Genomic DNA, 18,836 nt, shown 5'->3' on the forward strand with positions numbered 1-18,836 from the left:
ATACCTCAAAAAAAGTTGCTACTGTGCTTCTCTGAAGGAGCAATGCAAACCACAGCTGTGTTGGGTTACGATGCTGAATGTGAGAATTGTTCATTTCAGCTAGTTTTTGTTTCCATTGTTCTGTCAAAAATCTGTTATCTGAATTAATAAAAAATGTAATATTAATCAGTTACCTTTAAAAATACAGCCCAGTGCTCCACCATATCTTTGAGATTTATTCTGTATGAACAAAAACTGGGTAAGCATTCCAAGAGAAGGAACAAACTCGCTGTGCTAGGAAGCCAGAGATAGCCCTGCAATAAGCACAAAGTCAGTTCTTGTCAAATCACGCTGTTGCACGCACTCAGGGATGTGGGCACATACATATACACCAGCCAAGGGTTAAATTCTTATCCCAGTTAGTCTCTATTAATGTAGCTCTGTTAGTAATTTGCAATGTATTACTATGAATTAACATTGAAATATTGAACAACAAAACTTGGCTCAGTATCGGGAAACAATATGAATTTTAAATCCTCATTTTATTTTGTAAAACTGTCATACTTTCATTTCAGAAAATAATATTTTTTCTAGTTGCATGCTGCAGATTCAGTTAAGAGGTGTGTCAGCTGTTTGGAGTAATGCTTACTGCGTTAGCTCAGGGAAATCAGTACTCCAGCAGGCAGTTTTGAGAATACGTCTCCGATGATATCTCCAAATATCAAAGGACCCAGTCAGCTACTTATGTATTAGAACTCTGTGTTAAGCACTATGCTTGGAAATCCCCAGAAATGTCATTTCTGACAGGCCTTGAAATATGGAAGAGTAAAAAAGTGAAGACAGATACGCAGTCAGAAGCAAATCTGGCTGTCTATTGATGCCCATCAGCATGGTGGTCTGAAGAATATAGCAAATGGTTACTTTGAAATAATAATCAAATTTTTCTTCCTTGTTTTTCCTTTCAAACAGCTATAGGCTTTCTGGTGGCAATTCACAATTCACAATCAACCCATCTACAGGACAAATCATCACCAGTGCCCTCCTCGATCGAGAGACAAGGGAGAACTACACTTTGGTGGTGGTGGCGAGCGATGGGGGCTTCCCCAGGGCTCTCTCCAGTTCCACCAGTGTGCTCGTCTCTGTTGCTGATGTGAACGACAACCCACCCAAATTTCAACACCATCCCTACGTCACCCACATCCCATCACCTACCACCTCAGGTAACCTGATGAGTGGCACTGCTTGGGATACTTTGGATTGCGTAAATATAGAATGGTTTGGGTTGGCAGGGACCTTGAAGATCATCTCATGCCAACTGCCCTGCCATGGGCAGGGACACCTTCCACGAGACCAGGTTCCCCCATCCAACCTGGCCTTGAACACTTCCAGAGGTGGGGCATCCACAACTTCTCTGGGCAACTAATGAAATGCAAAGTTGTGCCACAGGGTATGTTTCTGAGATGTTCCTCTGCAACTGTTTTCCTGGTATTATCTTCATCTTGCATGGGAAAAGAGGAATATCAAGGCTCAATATATCACCTACAGTTTAACAATCTTTTTTTAGTGTGTTCCTGCCATCTAAATTCAGTTATGTTCCTATAGTTATGTAAAGCAGATACAGTGTAAATGAGCACCCACTCTAACAAATGATTAAATTATTTTACCAGGGTTAGGAAGACTATGGCCTCTTTTTATTTCAGAAAGTCTCTTCTGTGTGTTGATGTTCTTTTTCTGCCCTGAGAAATTTTTAAAGAGGATTTTGACAACTTCTTCTAGAAAGGCTGTGTCTGTATCACAGATGTTAACTATGTTGCTTTCGCTTGAGCCAAGCGGTGAGGTAAAATAAAATAAAAGCGAAGCCACGCAGAAACCTTCCTTTTATGAAGCCTACACGCAAATTAATGTGACTTCACTCAAAACAACAGTTAATTTCTGATTTAGTTTATATTTAAACAAGCCTAATAAATAAATACATTACCAATGGGTAAGTCAAAAATACTAATATTTTCTATTTGCTGAATTGGCATTTCAAGAGGAAAGAAAGGAGAATATGTATATTTGCAGGAAGATGGAGAGAATTTAGTGATTCTCCTATTTTGAGAATTTTTTCCAAGGTTTAAAATGAACTAATACCAGGATCTCTACTATCTCAGAACAGTAAAAGGATTTTATAATCTTATCACTTTATTGCCACAAATTCACCCAATTGCAGTTGGAGAGGTTGACCGTGGAAGTTGGCAACGCTGTGTTTTCACGTGCTTACACATACATGGATATGTGATGCCTGCAAAGAGGATTCCAAGACAAATGGTTTACAAAACAAATTTTCCTTTAAAAGAAAAAAAAAAGGCTTATTTCCATGTCTTGGTTTTCTCTCTAAATTTAAAACAATTGCAAATACTTCTCCTTTTTATGGAAGAATGAATTTGTTTACAATTCTTCCCTGTTTCCAGAACAACATTATGAAATTATTTTATTATTGCATTGCTGAATCTGTGTATTCTGAATAGGGCACAGTGCCTTTGTCTGGTTCTTTTTGGGGTGTTTCTTAAAATGCTTGTAGTGAGGAGTACACATAGGTTGAAGTGATGTTTTCTGGCCATATCTTTTTGGATACTTTTTGTATGAAATCTCTCATAACTAGAAACATATAGAAAGCCTAAGCTATGTTTACTGTATTATTAACTTAGCAGAAATCTAGGGATAAATGCACTTTTTTATTCTTTTAAAAGGAAATATTAATATCTTTTCACATTATTTTGAGAGGGTGTTGATAATGATGTTGCTAGCAGGCATGGCATCCACTAAAGCCCAAACAACATCTTTAGTGCAGTTGAATGTAGCATCTGAAATACCTTTTTCAGAAAAAACAAAAGAGCAAACTCACATAATCTTGACCATGGCTTTTGCTTTTATTCCAATCACAGAATATCTTGTGTAAATTTTGAAAGAAAAATCTTCATTTCCTTGTTATTTTTTTAATCGAGTTTAAAAGGGGAAACTAGTAATAATAATTAATAATATAATTTACATAACTGAAGCAACAAATTTTCATTTCTTCCTGTCCCATTTCTCACATGGGTTTGAATACTGTTCTTGTCTAAATATTCCTGCCCCTGAAGTGCAAATCACTGCACATGACAAATAGTGACATGAAGTGTGGTTTAAAGGGGTGCTGTCAAAGTCATTCCTGCCTGTAAATGATTTTGCCTTAAGAGGTTGAAAATAACATGATTTTTATACATGAGTGGGTAATTTCTAAATTTTAGTACCAGTAAAGCATCAACAGAGTGTTGTGCCAATTGGTTGGACAGTGTCAAATTTGAAAGGCGTGCTGTGCATTAGATCTGTGAAGTCCAGTGAGAAAGGACACCCTGGATTCTCCTTGCAGATGGACAAATGGAGAGGTTAATGCAAATGGTGCCAATATAGTCAAGCTCATTGTGAAGCATAAATTCAGAAGACCTGAAATGTCTGAATGTATTCATGTTACTGTAACAGTGTGCAATAGTTTTGTATTTCTATTTTACCCCTTTCTCAGAAGGCCAGCATGCTTTTAAAAGTGCAGTGCTGTCAGTTGCTGTCCTTGGAATACCCTTAGAAGTAAGAGGCTAGTGGGGAGAAAGGAGCAGCACCTGGGGAATGGGAAGAGAAGGGACTATAAGGGAAGGCGGGTGTGTAGGATAAATGTCTATGGGTGCTGCCTGCTCACTCATGTAACCTTAATAGTCCTTGAATTCCAGTTTTGATGGGGGTTTTTTGCATGGATAAATAAAATATGAATAATACAAAAAAATCAAAGTAGCATTAAATCTTATTAGGTTTATGGCTTTCGTAGTGTCAGTGTTCTAGAAGTAGTAGGATGATAGGCTTCCAAAAGGTTGCAGGTCCATTTTCGAGTGCAGTCACTGAGATCAGTACATCCATCTGTGAATGCAGAGTCCTGTTTTTTGAACCCACATTTTTTGACTGCTTGCATGTCTTACAGACTCAAAAAATCACCTACCCCTTGTTGAACTTACCATGTTGTGAAAAAGGAAGTTCATTTTTGGAGCAGTGTAAGGAAGAGCAGGATATGCTTCCAGAGAAAATCTGGCATCACATTTCCCGCAATCGGTGCATTCATTAAAGGACTGACCTAGCTTTGTTCTCCTTTCAGGCTCCTTTGTGTTTGCTGTGACTGTCACCGATGCAGATGCCGGATCCAATGCCGAGCTCCATTATTCCCTTGTTGGGAAAAACTCAGAGAAATTCCACATTGATTCAGTGAGGGGGGCAATCCTGGCTGCAAACCCACTGGAGGGAGAGTCCGAAGTCACCATTTCTGTTCACGTGAGGGATGGCGGCCGGTACCCCAAGACAGACTCTACCACTGTCACTGTGAGGTTCGTGAACAAAGCTGAATTCCCTCGTGTTCAGGCAGATCAGGAGACCTTCACATTCCCTGAAAACCAAGCAGTCGGTACAGTTGTCACCACTATCTCCGGATCTTCAGCCAGAGGAGGTTCCTTGTCTTACTACATCGCCAGTGGTAACCTGGGCAGCACTTTCCTGGTCGACCAGGTGACAGGACAGCTTTCTGTCAGGCGGGCTTTGGATTTTGAAGCCATACAGAAATACGTGATGTGGATTGAGGCCAGAGATATGGGATTTCCTCCCTTTTCCTCATACAAAAAATTGGAAGTAACGGTGATAGACGTCAATGATAACGCGCCAGAGTTTGAGCAAGATCCCTTCATTGCAGAAATAGTGGAGAACCTGTCCCCACGGAAGATACTGACAGTGGCTGCTGTGGACAGGGACAGTGGTCTAAATGGACAGCTTAATTATGAAATAATTGAGGGCAATACTGAAAATAGCTTCAGTATCAATCGAGCCACTGGTGAGATCAGGAGTGTCAGACCCTTGGACAGGGAGAAGCTGTCTCAATACATACTAACCATAAAAGCTTCAGATAAAGGCACTCCGCTCCAGAGCACGACTGTCAAAGTTATCATTAATATTTTAGATGAAAATGACAATGCTCCAAGGTTTTCCCAGATATTCACTGCTTCTGTCCCTGAAAATGCACCTCTGGGTTTTACAGTAACCCGGGTCACAACATCAGATGAAGACATTGGGGTGAATGCCATCAGTAGGTACTCCATAAGGGATACGAGTCTCCCATTTACCATAAATCCCAGCACTGGGGACATCACCATCAGCAGACCACTGAACAGGGAGGACACTGACCGCTACAGGATCAGGGTCTCTGCACATGACTCTGGGTGGACTGTGAGCACGGATGTCACCATATTTGTCATGGATGTCAATGACAATGCCCCACGATTTACAAAGCCATCCTATTACCTGGAGTGCCCCGAGCTTCCTGGGATTGGGTTAAAGGTCACCCAAGTTTCAGCCACCGATCCAGATGAAGGGTCAAATGGCCAAGTGTTCTACTTCATAAAATCCCAGTCTGAGTTTTTCCGCATTAATGCAACCACGGGGGAAATTCTCAACAAGCAGTACTTAAGGTACCAAAACTCCAGCCGTTCAAGCAACGTCAACATCAATAGGCACAGCTTCATCGTTACATCTTCAGATCGAGGCAGTCCCCCATTAATGAGTGAGACAACTGTCACCATTAACGTAGTGGACAGCAATGACAACGCACCACTGTTCCTTGCTCAGAAATATTTCACTCCTGTTACTAAGAATGTGAGGGTTGGCACAAACTTAATCAAAGTTACTGCCGTGGATGACAAGGACTTTGGCTTGAATTCTGAGGTGGAGTACTTTATCTCTGAGGAGGGCAAAACTAATAAATTCAGGCTGGACAGGAGTACAGGATGGATTTCTGTGTCATCTTCACTAATGGCTGATTTGAACAAAAACTTCCTGTTTAAAGTGAAAGCCAAGGACAAAGGTAATCCTCCACTCTCTTCCGAGGTATCTGTTGAAATAGTAGTAACAGAAGAAAATTACCATACACCTGAGTTTTCCCAGAGCCGTATGAGTGTTACTGTCCCAGAGAGTCACTCTGTTGGAACGGTGATCAGGACAGTTTCAGCACGAGACAGAGATGCTGCTATGAATGGATTAGTTAGATATAATATTTCCTCTGGAAATGAAGCTGGACTCTTTGCTATCAATACAACTACCGGTACACTGACACTAGCAAAACCACTTGATTTTGAGTTATGCCAAAAGCATGAGCTGGTTGTTACTGCCATGGATGGAGGATGGGTGTCCAGAACAGGCTACTGCAGTGTCACTGTTAATGTCGTTGATGTGAATGATAATTCTCCAGCATTCAGCCCTGAGGACTACTTTCCCAACGTGTTAGAAAATGCCCCCAGTGGGACAACTGTTATTTGTTTAAACGCCACTGATGCTGACTCTGGACCTAACGCTGTGATTGCATATGCCATTCAGTCCTCAGACAGTGACCTCTTCGTCATTGACCCCAATACGGGAACAATCACCACCCAGGGATTTTTAGATTATGAAACAAAGCAAAGTTACCATTTAACAGTAAAGGCTTTCAATGTTCCTGATGAAGAGAGGTGCAGCTTTGCTAGTGTCAATATCCAGTTAGAAGGGACAAATGAATATGTACCCCGTTTTGTGTCCAAGCTTTATTATTTCGAGGTTTCAGAGGCAGCCTCCAAAGGTACTGTCATAGGTGAAGTTTTTGCAAGTGATCGTGATATGGGAACTGATGGAGAAGTCCACTACCTTATCTTTGGCAACAGCAGAAAGAAGGGCTTCCAGATAGATAAGAAGAGTGGCCAGATATATGTTTCAGGACCTCTCGACAGAGAAAAAGAAGAACGAATCTCTTTGAAAGTCCTTGCAAAAAATTTGGGGAGCATTCGTGGTGCAGACATAGATGAAGTAACCGTTAATATCACTATACTGGATGCCAACGATCCTCCTGTTTTTACCTTAGGAACCTACAATATACAAATCAGCGAGGGTGTTCCTCCAGGCACCCATGTCACATTTGTTAGTGCCTTTGATTCAGATTCTGTCCCTAGCTGGAGCAGGTTTTCCTATTTCATTGGGTCTGGCAATGACAACAGCGCCTTTTCCATCAACCCACAGACGGGACAGGTGACAGTCACCGCAGAGCTGGATCGAGAAACGCTACCTGTCTACAACCTGTCTGTGCTGGCCATTGATTCAGGGACACCGTCTGCTACAGGAAGTGCCTCATTGTTGGTAACTTTGGAAGATATCAACGACAACGGCCCTACCTTGTCCGCCAGCCAAGGAGAAGTCATGGAGAATAACCGTGCAGGAACTCTTGTGATGACGCTTCAGTCATCAGACCCTGATCTTCCTCCCAACCAAGGTCCTTTTACGTATTACTTGCTCAGCACTGGTCCTGCAACCAGCTACTTCAGCCTCAGCACTGCTGGCGTTCTGACAACGACCAGGGAGATTGACAGGGAGCAAATCAGCGATTTCTACCTGTCAGTGATTACGAGAGACTCTGGTGTCCCTCAGATGTCTTCCACGGGAACTGTGCATATCAAGGTAATAGACCAAAACGACAACCCATCTCAGCCCAGAACGGTAGAAATCTTTGTTCACTATTACGGCAACCTCTTCCCAGGTGGAATTTTGGGCAACGTAAAGCCACAGGATCCAGATGTGCTAGACAGCTTCCAGTGCTCACTCACCTCAGGAGTCACCAGCCTCTTCAGCATTCCCGGAGGTACCTGTGAGCTGCACTCGCAGGCGAGGTCCACAGATGGCACATTTGACCTGGCTGTCCTCAGCAATGATGGGTTACATGGTGCTGTCACCAGCAGCGTCCGGATCTTCTTCACGGGTTTCAGCAACACCACCATTGAGAACAGCATCCTCCTTCGCCTGAGCGCCCACAGCGTGCGGGACTTCCTGACAAACCACTACCTCCACTTCCTGCGCATTGCCAGCTCCCAGCTGACGGGGCTGGGCACTGCCATCCAGCTCTATGGGCTCTACGAGGAGAGCAACCACACCTTCCTGATGGCGGCCATCAAGCGCGGCAACAACCAGTACGTGAATCCCAGCGGTGTGGCTACTTTCTTTGAGAGCATCAAGGATGTCCTCTTCCGCCAGAGCGGGGTGCGGGTTGAGGCTGTGGACCATGACTGGTGCCTGCAGAGCCCCTGCCAGAATGGAGGGAGCTGCCTGAGGAGGCTGGCAGTGGGCCCAGCTCTGAAGACCCACGAGAGCATCCCCGTCATCATTGTGGCCAACGAGCCCCTCCGACCCTTTGTGTGCCGGTGCATGCCAGGGTACGATGGGAGTCTGTGTGAGACCGACATCAATGAGTGCCTCCCTTCCCCCTGCCACAACGATGGGACTTGCCACAACTTGGTGGGAGGCTTCTCGTGCAGCTGCCCAGAGGGGTTCACTGGCATGGCTTGTGAGAGGGATGTTAATGAGTGCCTTTCCAACCCGTGCAAAAATGGTGCCGCCTGCCAGAACTTCCCAGGAGGCTTCAACTGCGTTTGTAAAACCGGATATACAGGTACGCTTTTACTTCTCTATACCTTACAAGCCGAAAGGGATGGAAAGAGGGTGGAAATGCACCTTTTTAGCACAAGTTTTTCTGAATATGAGCATCCCCAGTAGATGAAGAGGTCATGCAAAATGACATATTAATAGCTATGAAAACTCAGAAGACCAGGTGCTCACAGTATTATTTTATTTTAGCTCTGTCCTCAGGCAAATCACGCTTACCTGATATGCATTGGAACAGAAAGGGTTTTACAAGAGCTATTTAAATTTATTAAATGTGTAGAAACCATTTCCAGTGCTTAAGTATGATTTTTCTGTTCATGTTATTGTTATGCATATTGTGTTAGAATTTCAAGTCTGCTAGAAGTGTTGTAAGCAAGAAAACAGCCTCTTCTCGAAATTGCTTACAGTCATACATGACAGAAAACAGATGAAGGATATAGGAAAAACCAGAATTCAGGCAAAATGATCAACCTGTATGTTCCGTAAATGTCCCTTTGTCATTTTTTTTTTCGCTAAGCACAGAAATATGTGTGGCATTTCTACCTCTTCCAAGTATTTTTTCTCTAATATTTAATAAACTCAAACACAGCAGCATTGTAAAAACAGGCTGGTCTTTGCTTCTGCCATGAGTATGATATTTAAGGAAGGTCTGAACAATCTTAACCAGTGTTATGGCCACTTTTTGTAGAAGTCAGAAAAAAAATCTAACCAGAGATTACTTATGCTTTTTCAAAGGAATATTTCTGTATTGCAGATGCCCCAGGGCAACACAGCTGGGTTCATTATGGTGTGGGTGTTGGGGCTTGCCACCAATGCCACCAAAACTCACCTGTAGCCCATGGAGTGATCAGAGTATCCATTGTCCCTTTGGGTTTTTTTTCCTTAAACCAGATCAGTACAGGATATAATGCGGAGAAGAAAGTTAATCGATTTCAAAATAAATGTTTAAATACTTAATTTAAATCACAGCTGCAGCAGTGGGTACATCGTGCAATATCAAGGACATTGATGATCTTTCGCATGAACCTCCACAAATTGTACTCCTGAGCCTCAGGTCAGGAGCAATTGCTGTTAATTAACAAGCAGTTCTGATTAAGTTACCAATCCAGAATTTTATTTCGTGTTGTATTAGTGCATCAAATTACTTTGCCAGGAGCTTGGCAAAAAAATTCTAAGGGCACCTATGCCCTCTAACTCTGTAGGTCATTAGCACTGGAGATTACATGGGCATATGTTTGCTGTTGCAATGAAGCCAAATACTTCATTATCTCCAGCAGCATACTACAGTATATACCTCTAGACTATAATTTAAAACATTAATGAAACATCCAGCTGATTTCTTTTAGTATTAAAGCTCATATCTTAATGTTCAACCCTTATGTCAGCAAAAAATCAAGATCTACGTGTGACAAGCTCAAAAAAAAGATGAATATTTTTACCAAGAAAATGTGATGAGAGACTTAGAGTTTGAAGTGCTGGATTTCTTTCACGCCATGAATTAAATGTGGCATCTGATAGGAGCTTTCTTAAACTCCTTGTCAACACAGATAACCTTAAAATAGACTGCCACCAGGGCAGACATTTTTATTTGGGAGTCAGATCTTTTTTAATCGGTTGGATATTACAGAATCAAGATTTATTAAAGTGTCCTGAGACTAATTGATCAAGACAGAAAAGAAATGGCACCAGTGTAATTAAAAACCAAAATATCTTTGGAGTTTAGTATCAACTGAACTTAATAGAAAAGATCACAGTTAGCATGCAGTATGTTTAGACATTTATGTTCTGCAAAAGCATATTTGAAATTCTGCAAATTTAATATTCAATAGCTTTTGCAAACAAATGTCAGAATACACATTGTTTGAGAATGCTTGACATAGAGGCTATTCTGTCATTATTATCATGCCACCGAATTAGAACACTGCTGCTTGGGCTCTTAATCCTGATTCATATATGATTAAAGATAACTACAGTGAATGTAAAAATAAAGCCTGAAACTGTTTCTTCATTATTATAAACCTTGAGTGCCTCAACAACAACAAATTAAAAAAAAAAAAGACATTTCTAATTCACTTCACCATATACATAGCTTTGCTGCTTCTCTTGGAATGAAAACACAGTCACATAATTGAATTTTCATGGTTGGTAAAAAAAAATAATATTTACATGGTACTATATACAAGTAGAAATTAGTATTTTCTGAGACAGACTTTCTGTTCACTGTAAATTAGAGTACATGAGCTGTAGACCTTTATAATGGCGTACCTGAAAACTGAGAGTCAAGGAAAACCTTGATTTATTATGTTTTGTCAGCTGCATTTGACTTCATCATACTGCAAAGGTAATGTCATTCTTTTCACTGGATAGGATTATAAAGACTGATTACCTCAGAGCAACATCATTAGGGTTTAAGCAATCCGTTATAATTACATCTCTTAATGATGATCAGGTTTTGTTTTTAAAATAATCACTTTCTGGAGGGAATATGCTTTGTGATTTACAGTAGTTGTCTGCCCTTCCTTTGAACCCTTCATTTCCTGTTTTCCAAGATTCATTAAGATGAAGGAATGTAGGTTTGTGAAGTTGTTTCAAATGCAAGATTAGAATATTAGAACAACCACTTTAAGAGATGGACACAGAAAACCACAAAAACTAAAATTCTCAAATCAGCTGAAATTTAACCCAAGAGCATTCAGCTGGTATCTGTTCCTGGTGCATTTTTAAATTAAAAAAAAAAATCTGAGGAAATTAGATTTTTGCATAAGCCCTGCATATGATATCATCAGCTGGAGGTGATGAATGATAAAGGTTGAATGCTGTCTGTTATCAATTATCCAGCATTCTCCTAATTTTCAAGGTCTTCAGAAAACGATCTTTTTGACACAGAAGTGAATATCCTGAATCTTTCAGCATTTCAGCTGAGAAGCAATCTATAAACTCAACTAACTGCAATTTTCATCTGAACTGGAGGGCTATGGAGTGGCCCTGGTTTTGGGATTTCCCTGGTTCCCAAAACATGGACTGAGATGTTTCCTTCACCTTGCTTGATTGGATACACTGAAACACTAATCAAGCATATATGATTAGCCTAATTCTTTATGCTGTCCAAATAAAACCAGAGTATTCATCTTCTCCTGCATCAAAACAGTAGAAATAAATGCAGACAGGGCCTGTAGCAATAGGACGAGGGTTAATGGTTTTAAACTAAAAGAGGGCAGATTTAGACTATATAAAAGAAGGAATTTTATTACAATGGGGATAGTGAGACACTGGCACAAGTTGCCCAGAGAAGCTGTAGATGCCCCATCCCTGGAAGTGTTCGAGGCCAGGTTGGATGGAGCTCTGAGCAACCTGGTCTGGTGGAAGATGTCCCTGCCCGTGGCAGGAGGTAGGAACTGGATGATCTTTAAGGTCCCTTCCAACCCAAACCATTCTATGGTTCTATAATTCTGTTATTCTAAACTCACTGTTATTGGTTTCATGAATTCTTTAAACAATAGTTAAACATGATGAAGATGCTCTTATTCACTGGTTAAAATATGTGCAACTAAAATAAACATCCATATTCTCTTACTGACTCAGCAAATGTGTCAGCTTTAATGTTAGCTGAGAAAAAGAAGAGTACTTAGTTAGATGGAACTGCAAAAATCTGAGTAAGCCTTATGAGCTACACTTGATTTTTGTGAAAATTAAGCAACATCACTGAGTATTTTAAGCATGTCTTCCTAACTCCTGCAGTGTGTTCTCCTCAGTAAGTCAAAGAGCTGTACTGTGGACCATAATTTTAAAACAAAGAGAACAGCAAAATCTAACATAAGAAGTTAGCTCATCCTTCAGTCATGCCCATTAGAGAATAAAATATAAATAAATACCCCCAAAGCATAATTAGATTCAGACACTGGAAAAGTTTCCTGGATTTATGGTGAATCTACAAGTTACGTATTAACCACAGGAATCCTCCAGTGCTCCATTTCCATCCCACTTGCAGTCACACATGGAGAGCTGCTGCTCACACAGAAGAACTGCTTGCAAACTGTAGGTTAAGCAGAAAAGTAGAGGAAGGGTAAAAAAAGAAGTTTTCTTTATTAGGTGGCTCAAGTTATGAAATTCTGAAAAAGGTAGCAGAGTGCATATAGCACAGTCCTGATTTTCTACAGTTTCAGGGACCAGCAATGCTTAAGGACTGCATATTGTGTGTTCCTGTCATGTAAGATGTAAAATTATAAGACGTATGTGACATATAAGGATGGACACCCTCTATGCAAGCTCATCTTGTACTTTTAACTTAAACATATATATATATATATATATATAATGTAAGAAATAAAATAATTCGTTATCAATGCAATAAGAATGTTAAGGCAGTCTTAGCCCTTGCTTTATATATATATCCTGGCTGAGAGGAAGTTCAAGGACAGGTCTGAAAGAGTTTAGCTGGTTTTGCCAGTTTTTGCAGTTAAACAGGAGGGACAAACATGATGATATTTTGAAGTTTTTGCTGAGCACAGGCACTGCTGGCAGAAGGGAGATGGGTTCCAAGAGTGAGATGTAGTGGAAGTGCTGCTAAACTGATCAAAGCCAAGCAATGAAAACCTTAGAAATGAAGATCAATAATTTTGTAGTTAATGTTTCCATACAAAGAAGATTTTATTTTTATACAAATAATCCCTGTGTCCGTATTCGGTATCTGTTAAAATCTTCACTTTTTCTCTTTTTTCCCTTCCTTGCTGAAATGAATTACGTGATTTCAGTTTATTCTCTGGGGAATAATATTTACCACATGCGACAATGTCTGCTTAGGAAAGGACTGTGTACAGGAGAGCTTGTTTTAGCTCCAGAGGACTGTTACCCCTCCAAGTCAGGAAGGAGATTTTAATTGATGGGGGAAAATAAGAAAAATCATGTAATGTACAATAGCAGCCTGTATTCAGCATGCCCTGTAGAGTGTCCAGCGAGGGCTCTCTGTATCTCCTTTGCACTAATGAGCACCTTGCACTCAACAGGGAGAAAAAAAGATACATTTTTACAATTTTTTAGTTCAGCATTGCCTTTAATTTCGTGATCTCTCTTTTATGGACACCAGTTGATAAAAAAAAAATAAATAAAATTGAATTCTGTCAGAAAAACAATACACCTATATGATATAATTACAATGAGACACTTGAAAAGTAAAGTAAATATCTCCAGCCCACATATTATACCTGTACCAGGGCTGGGAGCAGCCCAGCATCCTGTCTGTGCTTTCTCTCTCCATCCCACAGCCAGTCTTTGGCACCTTCTCTCCTGGCCATATGTTCAGGATTGGTTCATAACCTTGTGACCTACATACCAACCTGACTTCCCTATTGCCCTGAATACTCTGACCTGGAAATTGCTTTTATTCCCTAATCACAGGGAAAACGTGTGACTCCACTGTCAACTACTGTGAGTGCAACCCCTGTTTCAATGGTGGGTCCTGCCAAAGTGGGTTGGAGGGGTATTACTGCCACTGCCCATTTGGTGAGTACCTTCCTCCTTCTCTCCTCTTCATCTCCCCTTGCCCTATTTATATTTCTCAAATTGCTATTTATTTTTACCCGCATAAATGATTTCTGGTTTGGAAATGATTCAAGGTTTGGAAAAACTGCATGTGTAGGTTTGATTAACTCACTCGTCTTTAAAAGGAAATTAGAAAGTGATGTGATTGCTACAAGTATTTATTTTGTCATTGCTAGTAATGGCTTCTTTCCCTGTGACACAAAAACATAACAAGATCCAGCCAAACTACTCAGTGCCTAAAAATAAGAAAGGAGAGATAGATAGATAGATAGATAGATAGATAGATAGATAGATAGATAGATAGATAGATAGATAGATAGATAGATAGATAGATAGATAGATAGATAGATAGATAGAGACAGATAACTGACCAAAAGCAGAATGGATGCTTCAAATGTTTAAATCAAGACCAGTGACTTCCTAAAGGAGGAACTTATCTCAACCACAGTTTGATCGGAGCTAAAGGACCTTCCCACCAAGGATATCCCAAAGTTCTGTCTGAAGGAGGAGGTATGATGATAACAAAGCTCTCCTGATGAATAACAGACATTTTTAGGAGAGCTGAAGAGTAAGACCGCTGTATATAATGTCAGTATTTTCCATCGGAGAAGCATGTAGTAGTGCCAAAATAGTTTAATAATTTTTAGAATTTAATTATCCCAGATTTGGTTTGTGGAATGAACCCAACTAAAACATAAGGCAACACAGATATTTTAAGGTATCGTGATACAACTGCAGCAAGATTGATTCTGAATGCAGATTAATCCAGAATTTTCATTGCTCATATGGAAAAGTATGAAAGTAAATGCAACAGATTAATAAAAAAACAGAGAAACCTGAGAAATCTTTTACAGTGTTTTAAGGTTGTTGAAAACCCTCTCAGAAACATATCGTTCTCAATATGCATTGGTAGCTAATGCTGGATAAGTTTTTCTATTAACATGTGGAATAACTTCTTTATTCTCTTTTATTTCCTTTATTTTACACTTCCTCAGGGTTTATTAATTTCCTGAGTTCATTGTAAATGTAGCTAATATTCATAAATTAAATCAGGATTTTTTTCTTATTGTTGCTGCAGTAATAAAAAATCAAGGGAAATTATGTGACAGAGATCTGAAAAGAAAGATGTAGAATGCACCAAAATCTTTACATCAATAAAAACATGAGAAAGCATAATGTTTAAATAACGCATATGCTTTTATCGGAAGTCTAAAAAATGAACCATCCAGTGAGAAACAGTTCAGATAACAGCTAGAGAAAGAAAAATAAACTCAATTTGCAAATTCATTTCCATAACTGGATTAATAAATGCCTGATTGTAATTAACATGTCTGACGTAGCTGTCAAACTGGCTTGTTTTGTTGTTTTCTAAAGAAACCAGAGAGCTCAGTGAAATGTACTTTGCTTTTCAGTAGACGTATCTGTCCTTTGTAACTTGATTTTTAAGTTTAATATATGTACCTCAACACCCACCTCTGGATAACAACATTCTTCTGTTCAAAGTGTATGTTTTTAATCATACATTGGAGTTCCTTAAAGTGCTTGTGTATCACAGCCATGTTGGGAGCACATCTATACTTTGTTCCTGGGAGAATGCTTAGTGATGGAAAAAACTCTCTGATTCCAGATTTTGCTTTTTATTTTACAGGTGTTTTTGGGAATCATTGTGAACTGAACAGCTATGGATTTGAAGAGCTGTCGTACATGGAGTTTCCCAGTATGGATCCAAACAATAATTACATCTATATAAAGTTTGCCACTATAAAAAGTAATGCCTTGTTGTTGTATAACTACGATAACCAAACTGGAGAGAAGGCAGAATTTCTGGCCCTGGAAATAGTAGAAGAAAGGCTGAGATTTTCCTACAACCTTGGCAGTGGCACATACAAGCTTACCGCAGCTAAGAGGGTGTCTGATGGACAGTTCCACACGGTCATTGCCAGGAGGGCTGGAATGGTAAGAAATGCTAAAATGAGGATTTAAGACAAGTTCAGCCAAATCACTTTGGCTTCTCTGTGCACTCAAGGAACATAAAATCAGTAACGTTGTGTCCTCTAGCAGAACCTCCAGCTTTGGGATAAACTTCCCTCCTTTCTGTCTTACTCTAGCTGACTCAAAGCCCTACAGTGTTTGTTTAGTATGATGAAGATAAAGTATAATTAAAAAAACATGTGCAGTGCCCTTACCTCTCAATGTGAAAAATGAGAACTAGGAATAATTAATGAAATAGATGACTACGCGTGAGGCTAATTAACTGGTGCAGATTACAGGGATGATTATCAAGGAATGCTAATTAACCATAGTAACTACAAAAAGCCTCAAAATAATTTTTCTCCACATTTGGAAAATAGAAGCGGACAAACTTAAAATTCCAGGCTTCCCTGACCTCCTTGAGCTAATTCAGAGATTTTAGCAATCTCATCAGACTGAAAGCCTGGTTTTCCTCTGTAGCATATGTGTACAAAGTTAAAAGGTGCTATGTTATGAGAATTTTTTTGGGGGAAGGAGAGAAGTTACTTTTCTTTTTGTCCCCCAGAAAGTATCTGAAGGGAGGAAACTCTGCCAGAAACTGGACTGGGACAACTGATTGCCATATGCCTAGTACTCTGACCCCTCTCCTGCCTTCGTTTTTTCTCCAGTAAATGTTTTCTATTCCTCTTCTCTGATTTTTTTAATATTTCCAAAGCAGAACATAAACCAAATGCTCTTTGAATTCAAGCCAAGCTTTTTGACTTCACAGTGTTTGAGTTAGAAATGAAACCAAATCTATTTGCCATCCATAATCACTAACTATTGCCCAACAGTTCCCTTCTCAAACAGAAATGGAATCCCATATTCTTCCCATGTTTGAATTTAAAGTCATATAAGAGTAATATATGACTGGGGCTCCACTTTTTGTTTTATATATTTCAAGCTAGAAGTGATGTAGGGAATAAAAACCAATAAACTGTTCTAGCCAGCATGGCTCCCCCTAAGTCCTTGTAGTGACTTCCCATCAGGAACTGCTGCAGAAGAAGGTGCTGTTGCTGAAGAGCTTCAGGTCCAGGGTGAGATGTCCATTGGTACAAATGTCCCAAGAACAGCAGAGGGATGTATTTCCTTGTGGTCTGGGTTTCTTTGTAGGACCAGGGTTGTCTCATGACCTTCCTACATGATGATTTTTTGTTCTCTCATCAAAGAATCTTGAGCCTGAAACTGCATTTCAGTTCATAGTGCAAGACCCAAAATCACCATTTACTGTGGGTGTTGGTCTCTTCTCCCAAGTAACAAGCAACAAGACAAGAGGAAATGGCCTCAAGTTGCAGCAGGGGAGGTTTAGATTGGTTATTGGGAAAAAGTTCTTCCCCAAAAGGGTTGTCAGGCATTGGAACAGTCTGTCCAGGGAAGTGTTTGAGTCACCATCCCTGGAGGTATTCAAAAGATGTGTAGATGTGGCATTTAGGGACATGGTTTAGTGGTGGACTTGACAGTGCTGGGTTAACAGTTGGACTCTTAAAGGTCTTTTCCAACATAAAGGATTCTATGGAATCCAGTCTTCAGCTGGATTTGCGAATCCAATTTTTTTATGTTTGTAGGAGTTATATATCCAAACAAGATGAAGGATGTTCAAGGTGTTCAGTTCGGAGCAGGAATAAGATTTCTATAATACAGAAACATTTTTTAATTTTTTTCCGGGTCCAGAGAAGAGCAACAAGGCTGGTGAAGGGACTGGAGCATAAGTCCTATGGGGAGAGGCTGAGGGAGCTGGGGTTGTTCAGCCTGGAGAAGAGGAGGCTCAGAGGTGACCTCATCACCGTCTATAACTACCTGAAGGGAAGTTCTAGCCAGGTGGGGGTTGGTCTCTTCTCTCAGGCACTCAGCAACAGGACAAGGGGGCACGGGCTTAAGCTCCGCCAGGGGAAATTTAAGTTGGATATCAGGAGAAAATTCTTTACAGAGAGAGTAATCAGGCATTTGGAATGGGCTGCCCAGAGAGGTGGTGGATTCACCATCCCTGGAGATTTTTAAACGCAGATTGGACGTGGCACTGAGTGCCATGATCTAGTAAATGGACTGGATTTGGACCAAGGGTTGGACTCGATGATCTCGGAGGTCTTTTCCAACCCAATCAATTCTATGATTCTATGATTCTATGATTCTATGATTCTATAATTGTGATGTTGAGCAATTACTTTGGTTTAATGTGCCTTGGTATCAGATACTTAATTTGTATCACAGGTTCCAAGTGGTAAAGCCCAAAGGTGCACCTTAATCTTGAAAAGCACCAGGTTCCCATTTTAGTAACTAAAGTAGCCTGATATTTCTATAAATAGGATTTAAGTGCCTAAGTATAGGAGCACACAGGAAAAATTATAGCAAAGAAATAAAGTACACTTAAGAAAAAAATAGAGCAGGAAAATGTTTTACTTGTCAATATGCCAGAGGACTATAGAAGAAGAGATAACATAAACAGGTCTATTTACAGAAAATTTCAGCTATGAATCCTTCAGGCTGAAAGAAAACATTTAAGACAATCTGTACCTTTGTCTGTTTGTTTTTTTTTTTAATGCTTAAACCTTTTCAGTAATGTCAGCTGTTTACAAACACAGTATGTGAAAAGAATCATCTTTGTCTTAGATATTTCTGCTGCAGGAAAAATGTCTCCCAGGTGTCCAAAACTGTATAAAATAGCCCCCCCTTCAGGATTCCAAATCTGTCATTTCCTACAGCACAGTGGGATTTTATCGGAAACTGGTAAAATCATTAAGTTGTCAGTCCTGAGCTATTGCAGAGTGACGGGATAGAAAGTTTCATAATGCAGCAAGGTAACTGTAGAG

At 40.1% G+C, this 18,836-nt stretch overlaps 1 protein-coding gene across 1 annotated transcript in view; it reads left to right on the top strand.

The window, feature by feature from the left end:
* FAT4 (FAT atypical cadherin 4) overlaps nt 1-18,836 on the top strand; it is a 131,031-nt gene that overhangs the window by 96,180 nt on the left and 16,015 nt on the right. Inside the window, exons 8-11 of the mRNA XM_064651482.1 lie at nt 949-1,199; nt 4,139-8,488; nt 13,876-13,980; nt 15,668-15,975. Coding sequence (XP_064507552.1) covers nt 949-1,199; nt 4,139-8,488; nt 13,876-13,980; nt 15,668-15,975 — 5,014 coding nt within the window. The remainder of the gene's footprint in view (nt 1-948; nt 1,200-4,138; nt 8,489-13,875; nt 13,981-15,667; nt 15,976-18,836) is intronic.

Source organism: Pseudopipra pipra, chromosome 4 (genome assembly GCF_036250125.1).
Source record: "Pseudopipra pipra isolate bDixPip1 chromosome 4, bDixPip1.hap1, whole genome shotgun sequence".
In the NCBI taxonomy this organism is placed as follows: Eukaryota; Metazoa; Chordata; class Aves; order Passeriformes; family Pipridae; genus Pseudopipra; species Pseudopipra pipra.